Source organism: Ruditapes philippinarum, unplaced genomic scaffold, assembly GCF_026571515.1.
Source record: "Ruditapes philippinarum isolate M1 unplaced genomic scaffold, ASM2657151v2 ctg205_1_1_1_1, whole genome shotgun sequence".
In the NCBI taxonomy this organism is placed as follows: domain Eukaryota; kingdom Metazoa; phylum Mollusca; class Bivalvia; order Venerida; family Veneridae; genus Ruditapes; species Ruditapes philippinarum.
This window is the reverse complement of record NW_026856740.1, coordinates 5,054-30,000: the sequence shown is the minus strand read 5'-3', so window position 1 is coordinate 30,000 and position 24,947 is coordinate 5,054. Positions and strand designations below refer to the sequence as shown.

The 24,947-nt window shown below is 34.1% G+C and overlaps 1 protein-coding gene across 1 annotated transcript; it reads right to left on the bottom strand.

The window, feature by feature from the left end:
* Positions 1 to 5,066: 5,066 nt before the first annotated feature.
* LOC132747558 (solute carrier family 23 member 1-like) lies at positions 5,067 to 24,698 on the bottom strand. Its single transcript, XM_060736968.1, has 12 exons — positions 24,207 to 24,698; positions 20,815 to 20,972; positions 19,846 to 19,949; positions 18,657 to 18,745; positions 16,227 to 16,408; positions 14,591 to 14,711; positions 13,240 to 13,396; positions 12,570 to 12,823; positions 12,259 to 12,388; positions 11,659 to 11,802; positions 10,860 to 10,955; positions 5,067 to 7,036 (listed from the first exon to the last, which is right to left on the bottom strand). Exons 1-12 carry the CDS (start codon positions 24,345 to 24,347, stop codon positions 6,759 to 6,761), a joined length of 1,854 nt encoding a protein of 617 aa, XP_060592951.1. The 5' UTR covers positions 24,348 to 24,698; the 3' UTR covers positions 5,067 to 6,758.
* Between the last annotated feature and the right edge of the window lie 249 nt (positions 24,699 to 24,947).

Here is a 24,947-nt window from a genome sequence, read left to right as displayed (position 1 = left end):
ATCTAGAATCGAAGGTCAAATGTAAAGGTAATAAATAGTACGTTAATGTGAAAATATGGTAAACTATACATTTGATGTCAAATTTGTACTATATTATATTACAGATATATACCAATATGATTATTATAAACAGAGTTAATTTCAGCATTGTTTAAAAATATTTCACAATGTATTTTTTTAATGTGTAAGCAAAATCAGTGACTTTGATATAATAATAATAACAATAACAATAACAATAACAATAATAATAATAATAATAATAATAATAATAATATATATTATGATAGTCATTATCATTATGATAATATAATGATAAAAATTTATATTATTGTTATTATTATAATGCTTCTATTCATCATCATCATCATCATCATCATCATCATCATCATCATCATCATCATTATTATTATCATCATTATTATCATTATTATTATTATTATTATTATTTTCATCATCATCATCATTATTGTTGTCTGAATTGTTATATTTGTTATTGAAATAGATAGATCTTTGTCGTAAATGTTAATATGTTAGGTGTAACTCTCATTAGACAGTGTTTATCTGTAGCACCGTGACCAACAGGTTTCCAAGGGTCTGGGGTTCGATCCTTAGCAACTGAAGCTAAAACAAGAAATGTCTGTGTATCATGTATGCCCAACTGACAAATTTGTTATCTTTAAAACAATCTTAACTGCTATCATAGTCACTGTGACCTTGACATTCTGTTCTTTTACATTACGTATTCAACATAACGTCTGACATTCAACCATCTCGACCTTGACCTTTGACACACTGACTACACATTAAAAAGGGGTCATCGTCGGCATGTGGCTAAGTTCTACTTCTTGATCTTGCAAGGTCTGATTACGAACGGACGGACATAACGACCCGTGTAAAACAATATGCACTTGCTTCTAGGAAAGAAAGGGGTATAAATACCATCTTGTCTCTTGGTGCGAGTCACCTACACATGTTTCCAGTTACATCTATCAAAATTATTTAGTATCTATTCATAGACTCATTTACATCAATATGATTATAAAATACGGACGTAAAAATGTTACCGTGGATCACAAATTAGCCCAATTAAAACGGCGTTAAAACGAAATTAAAAGTGACAGTCTCCTAAAGCCACTACGTGTGTCCTGTCATTGTGCAAGAATCAAAGTTTGTCAATTTTATTATCATTTATCTTATTTTTCAAGTTAAAGATCATCAAAATTGTAATTTTGTAACGGTTATGCGTACATAACGATTTTCCACAAAAGATCTAAATGTGCGCAGACCTCGTTTATTGATAAACTGACAGATAAAGAACATCTTTGATGAAAACTGATAAAAACATTACCTGATAACATTTTCACATGTCTATATGAAATATAGGACAATAATTTTTCAATTATAGAGATTTACATCGAGCTCGTCGCAGACGACATACATGTATGTTCACGCGAGCACGTGCTGGAGAAAGTACACGAAAATAAGAAACAAGTGTGGAAGCATTTGAAAGCCTAAGGATAGATAATAAAAGACAAGTAGGTGGTCTCAGTAATTCAAAGTTTTTTTTAACAGTAAACTCTGAATCTTTTGTTAGTGAATGTGTCAATCCGTTTCTTAATAAGACTTGAAAATAGGGCGCTTTTTGTCATTGATGTTGTTGTTGTTATTGTTGTTGTTGTTGGTGGTGGTGGTGGTTAGAAGAACGGCGGGCACCTCGCTACTAATGGCCTGCTAAGCTGTCCATATAAATGCTATATAGAAACGATTTGGACTGGCTTCTTTTCTTTTCTTTAAGGATGAAGGATTCGATAAGTTTGATCCTGTTCTACTAACTTTCTCACAACTCACTTGTCATATATTTACCTATATTACCAGTGGTATCACAAATGAGAATTCATCTTACGACACATCATGGTTTCCGAATTTTTCTCCGATAACCCGACGGGTAAAATACGGAAAACTTGAAATACGGAGATGTACGGAGTTCGTGGACACCCATTCAATCTATTTTATATTTTATTAAAATTTGACTGATCAAGCAAAATACATGTATATGGATATACGGAACTGTACGAAATTCCGTATATCATTAATATACGGGTAGAATACGGGAAACTTGAGATACGGAGGTGTACGGGACTGTATATTATGCGAGTCCGTGGACACCCATTCAATTCGAAAATTCATAGTTCCACATTAAGTTGCCCTATGGAAAAAGCAATTAAAATTGAACTTCAAGATTATTTCTTTTTTGATATTTCATTTCCTATACAAATATTAAAGTAAAACAGTAACTTAATATATAATTTATGGGTGGTAATATTTTTTTCCCGTAATTAAGGCCGTTATCTTCCGAAGATGTTGTCAAGCATTTTGAGGATTGTGACAACGTGTGAAGGAAAACTGACACTTTTGTTCATATTCTATTTCTGATAATATCGTGTACACATTGTCCGAACTCTGTCGTACAGATACATTTAACTAATTATCACCTCACTGTGAAACTCACCGTACACCTTCAAATCTAACCCACAGTCAAAATAAATTTAATCCGTAATTATCCGAAATTTTGACATATAAAACGGTTAATAACGATAAAATCAGAAGTAAACGATTATCGAATTTATATGCTAATATATCCGTAAAGTTTGTAAGTTGATAGCGTACACATGTACGGCCCATCTTTTGCAGTCTGACCCCGATCGCCTGTCTGGGTGGCAACTTGGCAAGCTTCTGAAATTCTATCCCTAATCTTATTAAAGTTTTGATAAAAAAAATTCTCTTAATGTATTCGTTAAAATATTCCTTTAAAAATGTTGCCATAGCATATTTATATAGGGCATTATTTTAAGAATGTATGATTCTTAACTGCATAAGAATGGTTTGACTACCGGAAGAAGTCCTCAAGTATCAATGTTTCTTGAAACATCAATTGCAATAACGGTTTCATTAAATTTCATTAGTTTAAACATAATTGACAGTGAATCCAGTGTGATTTTTTGACATGAGGGGACTGGAAATATTTTTGCGAGATAAATGTTCCATTTGATATAGGTCTAGACCACTAACGTGTTTGCAAAATTTCAGATCATTCACTTACTCCGTTTATCCAGAAAATCATCCTGAATGTGACTAAAGATCTAAAATTGAAAAGCGTTGCAACGCTTTTTACTCAAGTCGGGCTAACAATAGCAGACAAATACAATTTTCAGTTTATATCTGAGAATATTTCGCAATAGTCTTTTGCATATCTTTCTGTTCTAAGTGCCAAAACTGATCTACGTAAGAAATTAAATTCAATACTATAAGGCTGTTGAACCTCAGTGGAGTTCCGTAAAATTAGTTCGATTGTGAAAGAACCTTATAAGCTAATAGACACACTTGAAGATCCCTTTCTGGATAGAATTAATGGGTGTAAAGTGTCTTGCTCATGGAGACACGACTTGCCTCTGACGGGATTTGAATCCACTGGCTAGCGATCCTAAGATTATTAATCCGACGCGTAAACCACTCAGCCAAGCCTCTTATATTGCAATGAAATTGTATGTAACAAATTTGATATGTTTGGAAAATATCTTTATTTAAAAGAAAGGTAAAAAAGTAAATGCATAGAAATCAAACGTAGCTTTTAGTTAAATTGTTGCACTCGAATACATGTATATATTTACCAAACAAAAACAGATTTGAATATCAACGCCAAAAAAATATTTTCGCGCAGGTACGTTTGCATGTAGAAATGTCCCTATGACCTTACCAAATATTTCCATGTAACAGGCAGATAAGTCCCTGCGATAACATTGAAGAAATATGTATAATACCTAATTAAACCGTTTGATAATCAGATATCATCTTACAATCTTATTGTGTAAATAACAACAAACATGCAGATGAACAGTATTATAGTTTCACATTTTGAATTGTGTACATGTAACTTGAGGCATGTTGATGAATAGAAATTTAAAAATTGTAGCGTTTGATGATGAAAATTTAGTCAAGTTAAAATAATGAGGGAAGCTTGAGAGTAACTCCTACGCGAAAAAAGAACCGGGTGTTTGTAATACTATTTAAAAGAGGTTGACCCTGTGTGCGTGTTAGAATGAAAGAAACTTGCAAAATATTGCAAAAAATAAATCAAGTGACTTTAAATGATCTTATTCAAAATCTTAACAAAGGGAGGTAACTAGTACAGTATTGACTGATTAGTGATGTAAGAGTTGTCGTTTCATTGAATGTTGTAGATTGTCGCAAGTCGCCGATAATCAGTTACTGTTATGTAAAGCGACTATAATCGATTCATAAAAATTTGTTCCGCGTCGTCGAAAATGTTTAAAGTATCAAAGAGAACTAATTCTGACGGTAATTTTCTTTAAGGAACACCTCGCCGATCGCAAAAAAATCATCTTAGAGACAATTTGGAGTTGAACAGGATCAATAAGTGATGTAAACAATAGTAATATAATGTGATGTGAATGTAAAAATATTATTTGACATCAATTGAAAAAAAAATCTATTTCGTTAAATTATGACTATATAATGTTAAAACTGTGTTGAAAAGTGCTAAATGAAGTTCATGTTACTGAATATAATCAAGTGCCTTGGGAAGAAATGTTACTTCCCTATTTCTTTTTAACGCGACTTTATTCGAATAGTTATCGATTATGTCCCATCTGATTAAACCGATGATCGATTGGGACACATTTCATCTGATTTCCATCACTAGTTGTAGTATTAATAACTATGCGGAATATCTTCGTTGTCACGTAATAAATGAATACAGAGTAAACTACTTTAAATATGCGGAATATCTTTGCATGCTTTTTGGTCACATTGTAATTAAAAATAGAGTGAAGCGAGCGTAATACCTTCATTTTTACGTTTCAAATGAACATTAGAGTTAAAGATCTTGTGTAACACATTTTTGCCATGGTTTTAAATCATAAATACATTATGATGCACAAATTAAGATTTATCAATATTGTAGGTTCCAAAAAGCATTATTTATAAAGATATTACCGAATTTAACATTTCATGTAAATAAAGGGAGGTAATAAAAATATGAATGCATATATGAATGCATATATTTTAATGATTACATATAATATGCAAAAATATTTGCAGTACATATTTTACATATTCTTCGATGTTTGAAAGTTGTTTTATTTGCATAATTATGTACTTATATATAATTTCACTTAATGTGGTTTACCACTTTGATTACAACATATAGGATCTTTACCAGCTATGAAAGGGTGTAAGATACAACTTCTGCAAAGCAACACCCGTTGGTTAACAAATTAGCCGCGTCACGACAAAACCAACATAATGACTTTGCGACCAGCATGGATCCAGACCAGCCTGTGCATCCGCGCAGTCTGATCAGGATCCATGATGTTCGCTTACAAACCCTATTACAAGTAGAGAAACTGATAGCGAACAGCATGGATCCTGATCAAACTGAGCGGATGCGCAAGCTGGTCTGGATCCATGCTGGTCGCAAACCCATTATGTTGGTTTTGTCGTGACGCGGCTCAAATCTTTGGGTGGTTAACTTTGTCTTGAGTGGTTAAATTCATTACTAAGTTTTCAATTTTTGAAAAAAATAGTCCAGTTGTTGTAAAGAGGCAAATGATCTACTGAGGGGAACGATACAGACACTGGTCACTATGAAGAACATCTATCAATGTTTATCTAGAACTATTATGGAATGTGATAAATGTATCATAAATATAGGATTTATTTTCATCGAGTGGTGTGAAAAAAAATATATTTAATGACTGGCAGTGGCCACGAGTGAAATATATTAATTTTCATACCACAAAATACAATTTGAAAGACTTCCGCTTAAATTTGATATATTTGCTGAACGTAGTAGAAAGTAGTCCGGCAAGACACCAAATATGTTTCATTGCAGTGAAAAATATATATTTTTAAAGTGAAATTATACGGAAAATGAAAATACGCAATCTATTTCATCAATATTTCTCAATATTTCATTTATAAGTACAATGTATATAATAAACATGAATACTTAGACAAATATCAATGCAGATTAATAAATCCCTTTATTAAAAAATAATTAATATTTAAATATTTAGCTAAAAAATGAAAAAAAAAATATTAAAAAACACCTTATGTTATGTCTATTTACAAAATGTGTAGGCTTTCCAGAAGATGAAATGAATTGAATTCACAATCAGTGCATATATCACGTGATTTTTTTCTGCACCGCGTCTATTGTACTGTTTGATCCCAGAATGTCACGTGGTATAGGCATCGTGTTATTAAGAATTCCAGCTGTCAATGTGTTATGAATTATTTTGAATAATGCTTTACTGCCAAAAAAATCTAACATCGGCCAATATCGTAGCAAATCGGTTATTTCCGGAACGTTATATTTTTTCAAAATCTTGGGCATTGGCTTATTAACAATCACTCAAACGTTATCGCTATGATCTAAATTCCGATTACAAACGGTAACCGAAGATTTTGAAAAATTAACATTCCGGAAATGACCGATTTTTTACGATATTGGCCGATGTTAGAATTTTTTTAGGCGGGGAAGCATTGCAGTGAAAAAGTGTACATGTCGGTTAGAGTATGTATAAACTTTAGAAAACGTTTCAAAGATATCATACTATGACACATGAAAAATATCACACAATATTTTCTTATACATGTATAGCTTTTGAAGCAGAAATTATTTGTCTTTTTTAACACCGTATCACGTTCTGTGTAGCCATTTTAATTTTCACCAGCACTCATATTTTTGTATTATACTCTTCCGTAACATCAACTGCCGGATTTTCTACCCCATACATCGCAACCGGAACTCCTCCTTTCTCATATTTGCTCTGTGCATGCGTCGCTTTTTTTAGAAACGACGGACAGAAAGGAATATACCTAAATAAAGTCACTTTATTAAGGCAGTTTTGTATGAGAGGAATGTCGTATATATGCATTCTAGAACCACCAGTTGGGCCGTCACTATCCTGTGTCAATTTTCGCCACTTCCTTATACCCCTTTCTTCGTCCGTTCCTGAAATAGTGTAGAATGCATTGACAGATCTATGTTATATAAATATTACAGACCTACTGTGGTTTTTATCGCGTACTTGGGAAAAGGCCTTAGCCTTTTTGATTTTGGGAAGAATTACCGCAAAATTTGCTATTTTAGGAAGTAAGAAAAGCTTTCGTAAGTAACATATCGGGGGAAAGATCTATGATTTAAAAGAAAAATTTCGATTAGGAAGAGGCCCTTTAAAAAATATGCCTTTGTTAAATTATGTAAAAATCACTCAACTACCACGCGTGTTTTGTTGGAAGTTGTTGTTATTGAAAGATAGGTTAAACTTATGAATTCTTAATATATCATCGGATGAGCTACACATTTTGCAGTATTAAGCATTCCAAAGAAAAAAAAACTTAAAAACTTGAAAACTTGATTTAACGCCTATTTATACATATAGAATACATATTCAATGGCGTTGTACAGCTATATACCTTATATGTGCTACTCCCAGTGCTACCATACACAATACTCCCAGCAGTGCGACGGTCACAGTGATTGGGTCAATCCCCACCAACATGTAACAATCTACACTACTGCACGCCTGCACATGATAACACATGGGCTAGACTTTATTATATTATTGTACAATGAAAATAATAAAAACTGATAGAAATATACAAACATGCACAAAACAATTAGGAACAGACAATGCCTTCAGCGTCACTTAAAAAAGTGCAAAAAAGTCCTTTAAGTAAAATGATAATTTTAGTTGTCTTTTGAAAATTTCAACAGATTCACATTTTCTCATATTAATAGGTAGTTCATTCCACAATTTTGGTCCTGTCGTGCTAAAAGCTCTGTCAGAAAAAGCCCTCTTCTTATTAAAAGGAACAACATAACAACCAACAGAGGATTCAGATGATCTTAAGGTTCGTTTTGACACTTGATGAGACAAAAGCCCCGAAAGCACCAAGATACCGTATACAATGTTGTGATTCAATAACATTACCACATATATTGATTTCTTTGGTGTTACACTTATTCAGCTGTGGACGACTTCCGAAAAGAATAAACTCTGTCTTTGAATTGTTCATTTTTAACTTGTTGCTGTTCATCCAATCATTTATATGCACTGCACAGTCCTGGAGGTCCTGAATTGCGCTTGCTTCTGCGGTAGGTGATGGTTTAAAACGTTTATTTGCAACGTGGTCGTCGGCAAATCCGTGCACGGAAATGGAGGGAGGTACAATGTCAAAGATAGTTCCTGCGTACGTCAAGTAGAGCCAAGGGCCCAAACAGCTTCCCTGGGGGACACTACAGTCAAGTTCCCGTTCTGATGACACATTCGAGTTAACACTCACTCGACAGCTACGCGGCCTCAAATATGAATCTATCCATTCCAGCGCAGATCCAAAGACGCCATATTGACTTTCAAGAACATTTAACAGTATGTTATGGTCGACAGTATCAAAAGCAGCACTTAAATCTAGAGCTATCAGTGCAGTGACCTCTTGATGCTCCATTGCATCAAGAATGTCGTTTACGAGTCTAAGAAGGGCTGACTCACAGGAGTGAAACTGACGATAGGCCGACTGATTCGTTGGAAGGAGATCGTTTCCGTTTACATGTTTATTTAGTCGATGAAGGGCGGCTTTTTCAATCAATTTGGACAAGAATGACAAGTTGCTGACGGGTCGATAGTTGGCAAATGTGAGTTCAAGACCAGATTTTTTCAACAGAGGCCTGACTATTGCCTTTTTCCATTTAGCTGGAAAAACACCTTGCGTCAGAGAAAGATTCACGAGCTGGGTAATCGTAGGCAAAAGTTCGTTGAGAAATGATTTCAATACTTTGGTGGGCAGAATGTCAAGCTCACAAGATTTAGTTTGTAACTGACTTATGAGCATTTTAATCTCATCCTCTGTAAGACTTTCGAAAGATCCAAACGGTGGTACGTCTTTGACCAAAGGTTTATAGTTTTCAAAATCTTTCAGAGACTCGCGTATCTTCTTGATCTTGTCCATAAAATGGTCTGCGAATTTATTCGCAAGGGTGTTTTCATCTTCTACGGGTGGCATTGGGTTTTCTGACTTGCTTCCGGTAAGATCTTTCACAAACTGATAAAGCTTTTTAGAGTTACCTTTTGATTCAATTACATTCTGACTAAGTGTTAATTGTTTCACATTTCTAAGTTCATAGTGATATTTGTGAAGTGCGGACTTATAAATTTCATAGTCCTTGGGTGCGATGTTTGCGCCAAAGTCTCTCTGATCGACGCATCACTCGTTTCAGGGACATAATACTTTCACTGAACCAGGGCTTCGGTGCTCTACATATTTGAATTTTCTCTTTCATAGGTGCATGTGTATTAAGTAGTTTCTCGATCTCAGTCTCAAACTGGTCAACAAAATTTTCCACAGAATCAGTACATATTGTCATTTGATTAAGGTCGTTAGCGAAACCCTCGTTGTCCATATCTTTAAAGTGCCGGAAAGAAATAGATTTGCTCACAATGTTCTCCTTTTTTACCCTCGTGACTACTTTAACAGCACAGTGGTCTGACAAAAACGGACCTGGTTCACATGAGAGTAGATCAACGCCATTTGCGAGTTCGGTGATCACTAGATCAAGACTATGGCCGTGCACATGTGTTGGAAAGTCAACATGTTGTAGCAAACCGAGAGCAAACAGGGAATTATTGAACTCTGAAACAGCGCTACTGTCATCATGAATGTGTACGTTAAAATCTCCCATAATCAGTAGATTTAAATACTTCGGAACTATGTCTTCTAGGAACGGAAAGAATTCTGTCACAAATTGATTTGGTGTTGCCACAGATGGAGGTCTATATATACCAACACAGTGAATTGTAATGCTTTTGAAGATTAATTGCCTCACTCCGTACTCAAAGCTTGATTTTGCACCGGAAAGCAGTCTACGCATGTTAACACCACTACGACATGTAAGGGCAACACCACCGCCAATTCTGTTTTAACGGTTTGAAACACTGATTTTGTAACCATTTTGGTTCAGATCCGAGGTCTCAAATTGATATTGTTTTTCATCAGAATACCAGGTTTCGGTCAGAATTGCAATGTCAACTTTCTGTTCACGGAGCAGTTGTCCAACAAGTACATCTTTTCTGACTAATGATCGGCAATTTACAGTCAAGCAGGTAACATTCTCTGTAAAATTGCTTAGAGTATTACATCGTTTTGGATATATAAAATTTGAGAGATTTACACAAGTTTGCTTTTTAATTCTTCGGTGTCCATTGTGTGTTTTAGTCCCTGCTCGCGCTCTTCTAAAGTTTAATATTCCTAGATATTTTAATTTTGACAATACTTCTTGATTAGGTATAATCCATTGCCTAGGGAGTGAACGAAATCTCATCAGTTCACTTGCACTATATGATCGTCTAATCGTGCCCTCAGGATAATCCATGGTATATACTGAGATGGTGTTCACCCAGTTACAACACACTACTTTGTTGTATTCAAATTGTTTCAAACACAGACAATCCAAAAACGCAATAAATATCCAAATAATTAAGATCATATCTATGATTAGTACATATTCGTAGATTTCCACAACAAATACAAGCGAAGAATGCCGAAAAAGACCGAGCCATAGAAAGAAATAATACGAGTATAATTCAGGACAAAATAATGATGTACTGGATATTTGCACTTACTTTTTACAGGGAATTTTGCATCAGAAATTTTACTATTCCAAACCGTTTCAGGTTCGACTGAGGTATTTAATGTTTTACTACAAATAAAAACAAAAAAAGACAACAAAAACATTTTTCTGCGGAAAGCTGGGTTAACTAAAAAGAACGAAGAATTACCTGGAATCGTGTTATCCAAAACTAATCCTATTGTGCCGCCCACAAACATACTCGTGCTTAGCAATACAGTTAATATTTGATCAACTATGTCATTCCCTGAAAAACAATCACATGCACGTTAATTTCGTGTCAGTAGAGCCCCGCCTTACGACTACCCCGTTTTCACGACAAATCCGCTATCACAACCAATTTTTCAAAGAAGTTTTTTTTCTTCAATGGTCTTTTAATCCGAAATTGAGGCTACGTTATATACTCCCAATTGTTCTGCTCCTGATAGAAATATTAAACCTAAAGGCAATTTTCTTCCGAAACAAATAATTGTCTTATTCTTAAAAATATAATTAGATAGTTTTTATAACATTTAGATAATGGTTTAAGTACAAGCTAGGTGCATGCTTATCACCTAAGGAAATTAGCTCTGAATGTGAAACTATTTGTGATTAAAGTAATAAATTGTAAACAGGGAAGTATTTTGACTTCCATATAAGTTACAAAATTTCTAAAGCTGTGCATAATTGCTGAAAAAGCAACGGAAGAACAATTTGGTTCAGGTAATCGATTTTTATGCAATTCTTAGCCTGGCTTTACTAATCAGCATTTAAATAGTCATTTTGCACAATAAAAATATTATTCTGAAAGTGTTAAAGCAAATGATCTGAAAAGTTTGCACACAAGTTTTTGATTAAGGCCTTCATTTAATTGTACACATATCTCGAAAAAATATTTTCGAGTCCTGTTATGTCGAAGTAACCTTAATAGAATCCCTACATTAAGCTAAAAAAAAGGCACACAACTTTACCAGTGTCGACAGCATCTTGGTTTCTACCCATCCATTCCGGCATGCTAAACCCGAAAAATATAGACACACCTAGGATGAAGATATTTCTTGAAGAATTTAAATCGACGTATTGTAAGTTTGATAAGCCAACCGCCGTTACCATACCTGAAAGTAAGACAGTTATTAAATTTATTAAACAAGTGCATGCTTTACAGAAATTTCCTTTGTTTTACACGAAAATTAACAAGTTTCTTAAGACCATAGAAGTAAACAATGGCATCACATGCTGGGTTAACGCGCTCGTTTGTTAAATACAACCAATTTTGTAAAAAGGGGCATAACTCCAAAAAAGTGCTTTCAGAATTATGTCCACTTTAACTGTCTTGTTTTCAACTACGCATGCACCTTGTCATTAAAAGCAAGTATTCCAAGTTAACCACTAGGCAACGCTGTCTCATAAAACACGAAATAGATTTGTAATCATTTTTTTACTTTATATTTAGAAATAAAAAGAGACTTCAAATACAATAGTAAGTATGACACTGGAACCCAGTGACAACTCTGATGAGGTTATCATTTCAGGGCGAAATTATTTATGCGCTGATAAAACGATTTGTTTACCAAATGTGATCATGAACATTCCTCCAATCACAGGACCTGGTATGGTAGCAAATAGAGCTCCGAACTTGCCCAGGCAGCCTAAAACCACCATGACAATACCTCCTACCTGGACCACCCGAACACTGCCAACCTATAAACACAGAAAATATAACTAAATAAAACGATGTGTACCATTTTTCAGAATGAGATGTGCCTACAGTACATGCTGCTTGATTATTCGATTATTCATAGTATATATAAAGAGCGTTCTTATCGTATCCCTGCGCATTTGATTGGCTAGTTCATATTAATTTAATAGTTTCAGTTCATACCTTAGTAATTCCTATCGCCCCGATATTCTCACTGTAAGAAGTTGTTCCATTTCCGGAACCCCATGCTCCAGCCAAAATGCATCCAATTCCCTCAATTCCTATGCCTCTATTTATAGCATGGGTCGGAGGAGGCGGGGCTCCAGACAATCTCGCACATGCGTAATAGTCGCCCACAGATTCAACCATGGAGGCAAGAACTCCTGCAAGCATTCCAAATACGCTGGCTGTGCTCACAGTAGGAAGACCCCACTGCCCTTGAAACAAAACAAAATGTGTATTAAAAATAAATTTCATATAAATTTACTCTTATAACGCCAACGCACAAAAATAGACAAGAGCCGGCCGAACCGGGTGATGATTCCCAAATAGGTTTTGAACACAATGAAGTAGTTTCTTGTTGATATCTCTTGTAGTTTTAGTGTTATGTCCCGAACAAAGTACACAGTGTTTACAGGACGGACGGATAAAGGGACGACTATTTGTCTCCCTTCGGGGAGCATGCTCGTAAAAAATATATTTATTCCTAGTGAAAAGGTTAAAAGCTGGGCTGAATTAACGAACCTTTTTTACTAATATTGTGGATATAAGAAACATGTTCACACTGTCAACTAAGTATAATAAACAAAATCAAAACAAAAACAAACAAAAAGAAAAATATAACTTAATTCACCTGGATACGGAAACCGGAACCATTTTGATTTCTGTAAAACATCAATTTGTATATCGGTACGGGCACTGTAGCCCCACTTATTTGGGTCGTTCGGTAAGACGTCTGTAGCCGTGAGGATAGCACATATAACCCACGATATAATCATAGCTAGTAAAACCTTTTGATGATATATGAAAAAAAAATGATATCGTACACATATTTGCATTTAAATTTAAACAATATTATATAAAACAAAATCAAATCATAAAACATTCTGAATTAATTCCTTAATATAATATATACCACATATAGAATATATCTACATGTTGTAATTACAAAATGCAAACATAAAAGACGGAAATTGTGAACAGATGCAAAACTACCAACAATTCATTAAAACTAATGATGGCCTTTTATTGAAATGTGATTTATAATTACAATCACGGTGCCCGAACAAAATAAAAAACAACATTAAATATTCTATCGAGTGTAAGCTTTCCAGAAAAAGCCAATGGTGACATGAATATGCCTTTTATCATATATGTATTGTCTTTGGCAGAATCTCGAACGGTAAATGGTAACCGAATTTTTTTTTTCAAATTCAAATTCAAATTCTTTATTTCTCTCAGTGCATCATACATGATACAAACATAAGATATATAAACAATTAACATTTGTAAAAACGGCAATACGAACATAGCAAGTCATTTACTGAGAACATTCACAATACATAAAAAAGAATAACCATCTAATGTTTTCTTTTATTTTAATAAGTGTATTTAGTGTAATGATTCTGCAGCATAATTAATATGTATTAACAGCTGATATTTAAATTATGTTTGACCACGTGTTTTTATAGAAAGAAAATAACTTAAAATGATGTCTATTTCACATAATCATCTTTTGACACCTGTCATGCATAACATCGAGCAAACGACAGTATTTGTTTTTATAAGAGATTTAAACTGATTGTAAAGTTTAATGTATCGAAATTTGTGTCGACTGAATTTTAACACATTTTTGCGGGGTTTATTTATTTCCTTATTTCAAGGGCCTTAAGTTTCGCGGACTCACGTGGAGTTTTAGTTATTCACAGGAAGTGTTTATGGATTTATTTCTACTGGAATTAAGCAGTGTTCTAAAATTTGCAGGTGATTTTAGATACATTTTGCTATGAAATTGTGCAATAGCTGGATATACCGAAAGCTAGTGTTGCAGTGCTGTTGTCATTAAGGGAAACGTAAGTGTTGACAATTAATTGTTAATATCATAGATATGAGCTTGGTTTTGTTTTTATTAAATTGGAAGTTTTTGAGCTTTTTCTTATCTCAACACGGGCTATATTCTAACCGGAAATAGTTAAGGCACTTACCGGAAATAAACTAAAGATGGGGAGTTTAGTTTTCGAACAACCTTTCTCTTTTGTAATGCTGAAACACGGCACGTTTACGTTTCTCATGTACTGACTGAAAACTGTTATCAAAAACATCGTGCTGAAAAATAACCAGAAAAAAACACAGACGCTTGGGGTTTGGAGCTCAAAACGCCTTTAAAATCCAAATAAAATGCATATTTGTCAATCCCAGGACATGTACTGATCATATATATCAAAAAATCTTAATATATGCCGTTTTGAAAAAAAATCATATTTCAACATCTATAATAATACACAAGATAAAAATGTTCGCCGGAAAAAATCCGCACCCCTACCGTCATAATCACCATGTATTTTAATCCATTTCCAATATTTTCACATAATCCTTTGGTCCATCGACACAGAAGATATAATTCTTCACGATGATGGTCAATTTTAAACTTCAACGGTAATATAAACAACGCAACAGCCGAAATAAACATCAATATTCTCGCCGTTTTTTTTTCAACGACAAAAACTTTCGATAAATTCAATGGACCAGACGGCTATGAACGAAGCTATCCGATTATGTGGTTCCCAAACTTAAAAGCGCTGCGCATTTTGCACACGGCAAAGCTGGGGCCACATAATCGGATAGCTTCGTTCATAGCCGTCTGGTCCATTGAATTTATCGAAAGTTTTTGTCGTTGAAAAAAAAACGGCGAGAATATTGATGTTTATTTCGGCTGTTGCGTTGTTTATATTACCGTTGAAGTTTAAAATTGACCATCATCGTGAAGAATTATATCTTCTGTGTCGATGGACCAAAGGATTATGTGAAAATATTGGAAATGGATTAAAATACATGGTGATTATGACGGTAGGGGTGCGGATTTTTTCCGGCGAACATTTTTATCTTGTGTATTATTATAGATGTTGAAATGTGATTTTTTTTCAAAACGGCTTATATTAAGTTTTTTTGATATATATGATCAGTACATGTGCTGGGATTGACAAATATGCATTTTATTTGGATTTTAAAGGCGTTTTGAGTTCCAAACCCCAAGTGTCTGTGGAAAAAAATGAAAAATTAAGTCATCATCTTAAAAAACGACAATCACCCAGATAAGCAAATGGAATCGGACAAAAGATTGTCTGCTTGTTTATCCATACGGTCGCTTCCTTTGGGATTCTTGATTGTTAAAATTTCACTTAATAAACACTAACAAATACATAGAAAACAGTGATTGTAAATCAGAGGTTTTCTGGAGTTTCTTCCCCTTACTATAGGTTCCGAGGGAACCAGACTAATTGTAAATAATGTCGGTTAAAAATCGTTCATTTTTTCTGTTTTAAAAGTGTCATTCGGTATTTCAAGCACCGCTTCCGTTTTCACTCGGAACCATCGACGATTATTATGAATACGAAAAGTTGCGATTGTTCCATTATCGGAATACCCCGCCGTTAAGTTACATTGAAAATGGCGGCGCCAAACTAGAACATGACACTGGAAAATTCATTGATAGGAACAGAATTCTATATATTCTTGAATTGCTTTTTATTTGATTTTCTTTTAAATATACACATGTAGTCTATAGCCGAGCAAGTCAAAGCTTGTTGACTTCCGCGTATTAATCTTAGAATAAATACATACGTTAAAGCAATCCACCATTGTTGAGAGGCGAACGAAGATCCGGCTGAAAACAGAGATATTCCTATTAGCGCAATGGTAGGTGTAATTGCCAGCGGACCGATAAACCGGAGTAGGAGTCCCATGATGCCACTGAAACCAATCACGACCTGAAATATTGAGGCCACCATGATAGCTCCCTGAATCTGAAAATGTAAAATAGGTGTGTGAGAAAGATGAAACAAATTTTTCTTTCAAGTGTTAAATTAAAGAAATGGTTCTTGTACTCGAGGCACCGGTCAAAATGACCCACTTAGTTTGAAGTAAAATATAGAAATTGACTTTCAGCCATGAAAAGATGACATCTTCAATAAAAAAATTAACATTTTCGAGTTTGTGGGAATTAACTTTGAAACCCTCCAAGAAAAATATATAATCAATACAGACGTGTACTTGACAAGACGAAATGTATTTCACCTTAGCGTATGACTTTATTTACAGATGTTAACTCAACTGGGATGTCATGGAAAAGTGGGTTAGAATTTAAATAATCCAGATCAAATCAAAAATGATTGACCAACCGAAACGCTCGTTATTACTCAGTAAGTAGGCTTCCTTTGATGTATGGATATACGATATATATGCTACTTTAGCTAATAATAGTTTAGCATCTTTTTAGTACCTTTAAAGCTAAGCAAAAATGAAAACTAATACAAAAATTAGAAAGTGTAACGACGTTACGAGTTCACATGTGGATATACAGGACCCGTGAAAAGTTGCTGTTCCGTGCAAGTCTTTAAAGGCCCATTGTGCCTCTATGATCCTATCTCATTTTTCAAAAACTTTTCGTTTTTAGTGCCCTGTTATAATTTCCAAAGTTACTCGTTATCTAATATCCTGAATCCTATTTTGCTTTGGTACAGTAACAGTGACTTATCAAGTAAGTAAAAATACTACTTTGTTTACTTTATTGCTTCTTTTATTGTGAATAATTTCACATTCAGCGCTACTTTCATCAGGAAATAAGCATCTAACATGTCTAAAACCATTATTTTAATATTATTAAACTCACATTTGCCGCTTCTAAGGAAGGTAAAATTAAATCGTATCTTAAGTATCATGTACCTTTAAGCCATTTTTTGTTAACTTTTGGTTTACAATGCTACACAACATACAGAAAGATTTTACAATATCATGATAAAGTGGATTGAACTGAAAGCATATTGTAATTCTCTCCGCTAGCTAGACATCAGTACAGATTTTGGCGATACAAATGATTTAACAAAATAAATACATCCAAGATTAAATAATTATGTTAACATTATTATAAGAAAATAAGACAAAATTAAAACAAAAGGAAAATCGAGACAAAAACATAGGAAAGCGTTAGAAAAAAAATCAGAATATACTCTTAAACATGTTTTTATCTTATTTATCCTCTTTTTATTATTTTATATATTTTTAATTATCCTCTCAGTGTATAGATGACTTAACCCAACAATATATAGAGGATATTCAAGTTTTTTCTATAAATACATGATTTATTTTCATCGAGTGGTATGAAAATAAATATTTCATGAGTGGCGGTAGCCACGAGTGAAATATGGTAATTTTCATGCCACAAGATGAAAATAAATCATGTATCTATAGAAAAAACTTGAATTTTCTGTTTATTATATACATTTTTCTCTTTTTTTTTGCGATAAAATTTGAAAGACTTTCCCTTAAATTTTGGGTACTGGCAGAATTAAAAAGAAAGTAGTCCGGCAAGACACCAGTGAAAATACGGAAAATATGTTTCACTCCAGTGAAAAATAAATTTTTACAGTGAAAATACGGGAAATGAAAATACGCATTTTATTTCATCAATATTCCTCAATATTTCATTTATAAGTATATAATAAAAAGATTACTGTTTAAATCTGCATGCCTCCAGATGAGCGAAAATATTTTAAGAAAATCGAACTTGAGAAAAAATACACAAAAAATGAGATATTCAAGTTAAACAGTGTAAATAATATTTTACACGTTCGATTAATGACTGATTTTGTAATTTTAATCGCCATATTTATGCTGCGTGACAAACGCAGTGTGGGCTATTCTGCATACTAGTATTTTGACCTCTTTTTGGTTATTCACGTGGGTTGTATGTACCGTTTCAATTTGTAAATATTTTTCCATGTTCACTACGCAAAATTTTAATTTCAAACATGTTTTCAAACTTTCCATGAAAGTAAGCATTAATCTGGAGCCATGCTTCTTTAAGCGATGCTTAAGAGATGACCAGATGATTTGATATACATTTGTACATATTTAGAATGAAATTTAGTCTAAAAATATCTATGCATCAGAAATCGAAATACACTGTACTACATTTAAGACCGGATTCAAGTTGTCGCCCTTGGGGACAATTTTTATCTTATAATGAAATCAATGACATGTATAAAATGTCACCTCTCTAATTCGTTTCATCCAAATCTCCCTATGACCGTCACTGCCTATTTCATCTAAGCCGAGAGCTGTAAAATTCACGTCTGTGCCATCTGTAAAGAAAAGGTAGATATCCTGTTTATGTTTTTTCTTAACCTTAACTTAAGTTAGCACTTTTTGTCCTGTAATCTAAAAATTTCTTTATAAAGTATGCTCCAAGTAGGGTTTGAACCCACATCCCCTCACTGAAAATAAATACTCTTCAGAAAGGAGGATCTGCATAAGTTAACAAGAGCACCGCTAGGCAGAACATTATATGCCCGAAAGTGTTTTTTTAGTAAGGATGAAGCATTTGTAAGACATGGGAATTAGATAAAGTATTAATTCCTTCAAATAGCAATCCTCCTTTTCATTTTAAGGTAATAGTGACCTTGACCTTTGACCTTGTGACCCAAAAATCTACCCAATATGGACAATCATCTTATGAAGTTTGAATATTGTGGGCCAAATGGAACTTAAGTTATGCCCTGGAAACCAAATTGCTAACGGACGGACGGACGGACACGGAAGTGCCAACATTTGGGGTTTTTGTGTTTTTTCTTTGATATTTATTTGGTATTTTCCCCCATAAACCAGTAAAATTACCACATAAACCACTCGGTTTATTGGATTTACTTCTTCTTTTAACTAACGTTATGGACGGAATGAAGCTCATAGACCACTGAATGTTCGCCCAGACAGACGGACGGACGCCAGGGGGTATAAGATAATATGCCAAAATTCTTCGTTTTTTATGACGCCAAAGTGCGGTCGTTTGTTTGATGTTAAAAAAATGCATTTGTACCTGTGTTACACACTCTGGTGTCAAAATGTGACCCCAAAACTATGGGGTTTTTATTACGCCAAAATGCAGTCGTTTGTTTGATGTTAAAAATGCACATGTACCTGTGTTACGCGCTCTGGGTTCAAAATCTGACCCGAAAGTGTGTACCGCACTTTGGGGTCGGACCCCAAAGTGCGTTTAATTGTCCCCAAAGTGCGGTGTTACAAGGCACCCAAAAGTGTGCTTGACCCCAAAAGTGCGGTGTTACAAAGCATTCAAAGATTACATGGAATGTGAACAGTTAAACATTCGTTTTACTAAAAATATAAATAATATCTCACAGACATTCTCTAATAAACTTTTCTTTGTAAGTATATATAAAATTGTTACTTTGTTCTCTAGCTTTAGTGTACGGGCATTCCCATTGTGGTTGAAGCAGGATTGCTATTGTTGGTGTCACAAATGTGAACGTCCCTCCTTGAACAATAGGCAATCTTCAAATATAAGATTAAACAAATAAGAACGTTCCTTCTTGAACAATAGGCAATTTACATATATAAGATTAAACAAACGTGAACGTTCCTCCTAGAACAATAAGCAATCTTAAACAAATGTGAACGTTTCTCGTTATACAATAGGTAATTTATAGATATAAGATTAAACAAATATGAACGTTTCTCCTTCAACAATAGGCAATCTGCAAATATAAGATTAAACAAATGTGAACATTTCTCGTTATATAGAAGGTATTTAAACCTCAAGGCATAAGAATACACCAAACCAATGTAAACGTTCCTACTTGAACAATAGGCAACAGAAATAAGATTCCAAATGAACAGTGAAACAAATGTGAACGTTTCTCTCTAGATAATATGTAACCAACAAGCTTAAGAAAAAAATATAAAAGAAATGTGAGCGTCGCTCCTTGATTCAGATGTAAATATTGAAGTAAGACAACTGTGAACGTCGCTCCAAGTAACAGATGTAAATATTGAAATATGACACACATGAACGTTTCTTATTATACAAAGATTAAGTAAAACTATTATTGTTTTAGCTAAAATACCCCAAGCGGGACACCTTGACTCAAGGCAAAAGATCAACTCGACCCTTGGTTAACTCGGTGTACTATTTGATAAAGCTATTAGCTGAAATAAAAACAGAAATGAACGTTCTTTTTTATCAAACTCTGTTACCACCGGACTCAAATCGCAACATGTCGGTCATTTCCGGCAGCGCTCGGAACATTCTTGTGTCACTGCTTCGTGTGTCGTTTATGGTGAAGAATTATACTGATTTTATTAATCTTGTTTAAAACTAAGAGTAAATTTAAAAGAATTGTAAGACAAAATATAGTACCTGACTCCAAATGTCGTCTGGAGCAGCGTAGCAATACCGGATACAAAGAAAATAGTTCCAATTAATTCACTGATTCCGACGGTATCTTTGTCCATGCAGAAGAATCCGCTGAGCAGTATAGGAACGGAAATAATAGCTCCAACAGCCGTTAAATAATGCTGAAAAAATGGAAAGCATAAATGTATGTATAAATGTATAAATGCGCATCCGCGCAGTCTGATCAGGATCCATGCTGTTCACTACCAGTTTCTCTACTTGTAATTGGGTCGCAAACACACTATGTTGGTTTTGTCGTGACGTGGCTCGTATTAGCCCTTTCTACAAAAGTAAAAAACTTAATAATTTCAAAGGCATCATGTGCCTTTAAAGTTCAAACATTATTAAATGTTTTGGCCTTAATTAATGAAAATCGATCCCGCAACAGTCAATGTCACTATGTACTTAACCGCATTAATGTTGTTGTTGTCTTTTTTTTCTAGTTTAAAAAATAATACATATTTAATATTCACATTTAACAATTCAATAAACTAATAAAAATAAACTAATCAAAATAATCTGTTTTTTTCTAATACGAAAGTCAAGGGTACGCCCTCACTCGGAACTGTCTCGGCTATTATCTATAATAACTTATCCGAAGACTGACGGAAAGGGCCGAGTAGTTGCGATTTGGTACGCCACTTATTTTAGGATAGTTATTTCGACTGAATTTTTGCATGACTTATGTTTGTTACTCTTATTTACGAAAAAGGTTAATACGTAGATAAAATCATGGCGGTTTGATAAGTTGTGTAGACAAACATATATTTTGAAGATAAAAGTATACGCATTCTAGCTACCAAAGAATGTAGAAAATAATTTACTTTAAGGTACTACAGCCATCTCATAAACGTAATATTATTATGTTATATTTTATATGGTGACGTAATATTCCTACCGCGTGCCGCGAATTGTCAATAATTACGCATTTTGTTTCTGTTTTCAAAATAACATTGCAAAGAACATGTGGACTATATATATCCACCATTACACTTTTTCCTCATGCAATTGATTATTATAAGTTGCATTATATCTGTACCATTTTTAAATTGACGTAACGTACAATACGATCAACATTCTTTCCAGTCTGTGGCGGAATAGCTCTATAGTTTCTATAGGTCTAGCATCGAAACACGAGGCTATCTGATTTGTACGAGGGGGGCGTATAAATCAGATTGCCGAGTGTTTTGATGTTCTTTCTCTATTATATCATAGTCAAATATAAAAACACGTTCCCTGATACCACAATATGAAACCCCACAAAAAAGTAACCAATGAACGAGCATCTGAATATGATATTTTTATCGCTTTCCCTTTCTCCGTCGTCACAATATGTAAACCCCAGACAAAATGAACCAATCAATGGGCATGCCCTGCCGTGCGGGTAACTAATACCTGCACTCCAGTTAACGCACTGTGCATGTATATGTAATAGAAAGAGCACCGAAACACGAGGCTATCTGATTTGTACGAGGGGGCGTAGCCCCCGAGTATAAATCAGATTGCCGAGTGTTTTGGTGTTCTTTCTCTTTTGTATCATAGTCAAACATGACAGCACATTCCCTGTTGTCATAATATGAAACCCCAGAAAAAATTAACCAATGAACGAGCATTTGAATATAATAGTTCTGCCCCCTTCCCTTTCTCTGCCGTCACAATAAGTAAACCCCAGCAAAAATGAACCAATCAACGGGCATTATCTGGAGTGCGGGTAACTGATACCTGCACTCCAGTTACCGCACAGTGCATGTATATGTATATGATTTAACTCTGACACTTTTTCAACAGAAAGGTCCCCAAACTATGATACAAGTTGAATCAAGTATACTATTTGACTCTAACACATTTTCAACAAAAAGGTTCCCAAACTCTGATACAAGTTTAGCTATAGAATGTCGGTTTAATACCAAATATAAACGGACTACTTTTTTGGAGGAGGTACCTTAATTCAAAAACCGACAAAAGGAAGTACTAGTACTGCTTGTTGTCAATATCTTTGAAATGAAACCTGATTTAGATCTTAATATAATTTCAATTTTAAGTCATAGTAAATATTTGAAGTATTTCAAACTGTAAATAAGTAAATCAGTCCGCAGCTTAAATAACATGTAAACAAGCTTACAAAAATGTACGCCAAATTATTTGAAATTCATGATTGAGAAAAAGAAACCTTTCATTGCACGTTCAAGGTCGTTGAAATTCAATACAACACACTGCTTTGTATTTATGATAATATGTAATGCAAGAGGGTAACACGACTTTGTACATTAAAGGCACAGCAAGTCTCCGAAATTAATATGTTGAAAAGAAAAGGAAAATATGTGTTTGATAATGTTGCAATGGTAGACTAAAATGCTTATAGGCTGAAGAAAATGGCACCCAATGTGATTTGTGACAAACGTAGCAAAATACAAACGAAGTGGTATTTTATATCTATACCTAATACTTAAAGGTCCATAATGCATCAGAAATGCTTTTATTTCTTTCAAAGGCTTTTTTAGTTTTGATGTCCGTTTATATTTTCCAAAAAGTAACTCATTGGCCAATTACTTGAGCCAATTTTTTCTTCTGTTGCTTTTTAGTGATGAGTAAGTCAAAATACTAGTTTGTTTACATTTTCCTACTTTTATGAAGAATATTTTCACATTCAGCACTACTTTCTTCAGGTGATATGCATTCAACATGCTCTTTAACACCATAAATTAGACGTTATAAACTCAAACTCGTATTTGCCCCTTTTACAGAAGGAAACATTTATTCGCTTCTGAGGCATACTTGGCCTTTAATCACTGTAATTGTAATAATTGCCAAAACACAACATAAATGCTCATCTATTATGCCCATGAGAAACCTTTGAAAACTGTAACAGGATATCATAAACAAACAAAAAATGAATAATAAAGATAATAACATTTTTGAGACCTTATGGGCCTTTAAACTTTTACAAATTCTCAAATCCACTCAAATAATATTCCTTTATTACATATCAACAATTTGTTTAATATTTTCCAATAAAATGTCATAGAAACATTGGCAGATTCTTACATATTTCACATGTAGGCTGCCTTTTTATGCCTTTCACAAATTACTGCTCAAGTTTGCACGCAAGGACGGAAGTACGAATTTTCTTTGATTTTGGTTGGGTTTTACGCAGCACCAACACAGTATAGGTGATATGACGACATTCCAGCTTTACTGGTGGAGGAAGGCCTAGGGTGCCCCTCTGTGCATTATTTTAAGACACGAGCGGACACCTGAGTAGAACAACATTCCTCACATGAAAAAAAAAATCCCTTTCGGGATTCGAACCCACAGCAGTGAGGGTCGGTTGGAGAAAATGCATGTAAAAGATTTACCTGAAAACCAAGTAGCAAGCACAGATACCAGGGTGGTGTATCTTCAACACTGTATAACACCGCCTTCTGATCCCTTTCAACTTCATCAGCTTCATTACCCTCATTTATTCCTTCACTTGTATCCATATTTACGTCAGCCATTTTTGAGTGAACACTCCTTAATTACAACAACAACAAAGACAACAACAACAATACTAAAACACACCAAATAACAACAGTAAAAAAGTTAATATTCTGAAAACCAGAATTCAAATCACTATTAACACAAGTCTTTGTCGTAAAATTAACACAGTAAAATTTCCGACTGTTCAGCTTAGTCGTCTGCGTACAACACTATTTAATTAAGTATAACAAGTCCGTCATGGTCGGCCGAAAACTTCTTCTTCATCAACGTAATTTCACCAAAATAGATCGATTTTTGACTTTTATACATACACATACGAACATGACGGTTATATGTTATTTTGGACAATCTTAAAAAGGGTAGTAAGTGCAAAATGTACCCGAATTAACCACTCAAGGATGTTAAAGTAAACGGGCCTTGATACATAAACATCAATAATCTAAACTTAATATACCGACTTCGTACACGCATCATCTTTAGGATTAATTTTAAAGTTGTAAAAAATATATGTGCAAGTTTAAATCGGTAAAAGCATAAACTTATATGTGTATCTGTTATTATTACTAGACGGGTCTAAAAATAAGATGGTATGACATTGCAGTCTAACCCGTCCCATT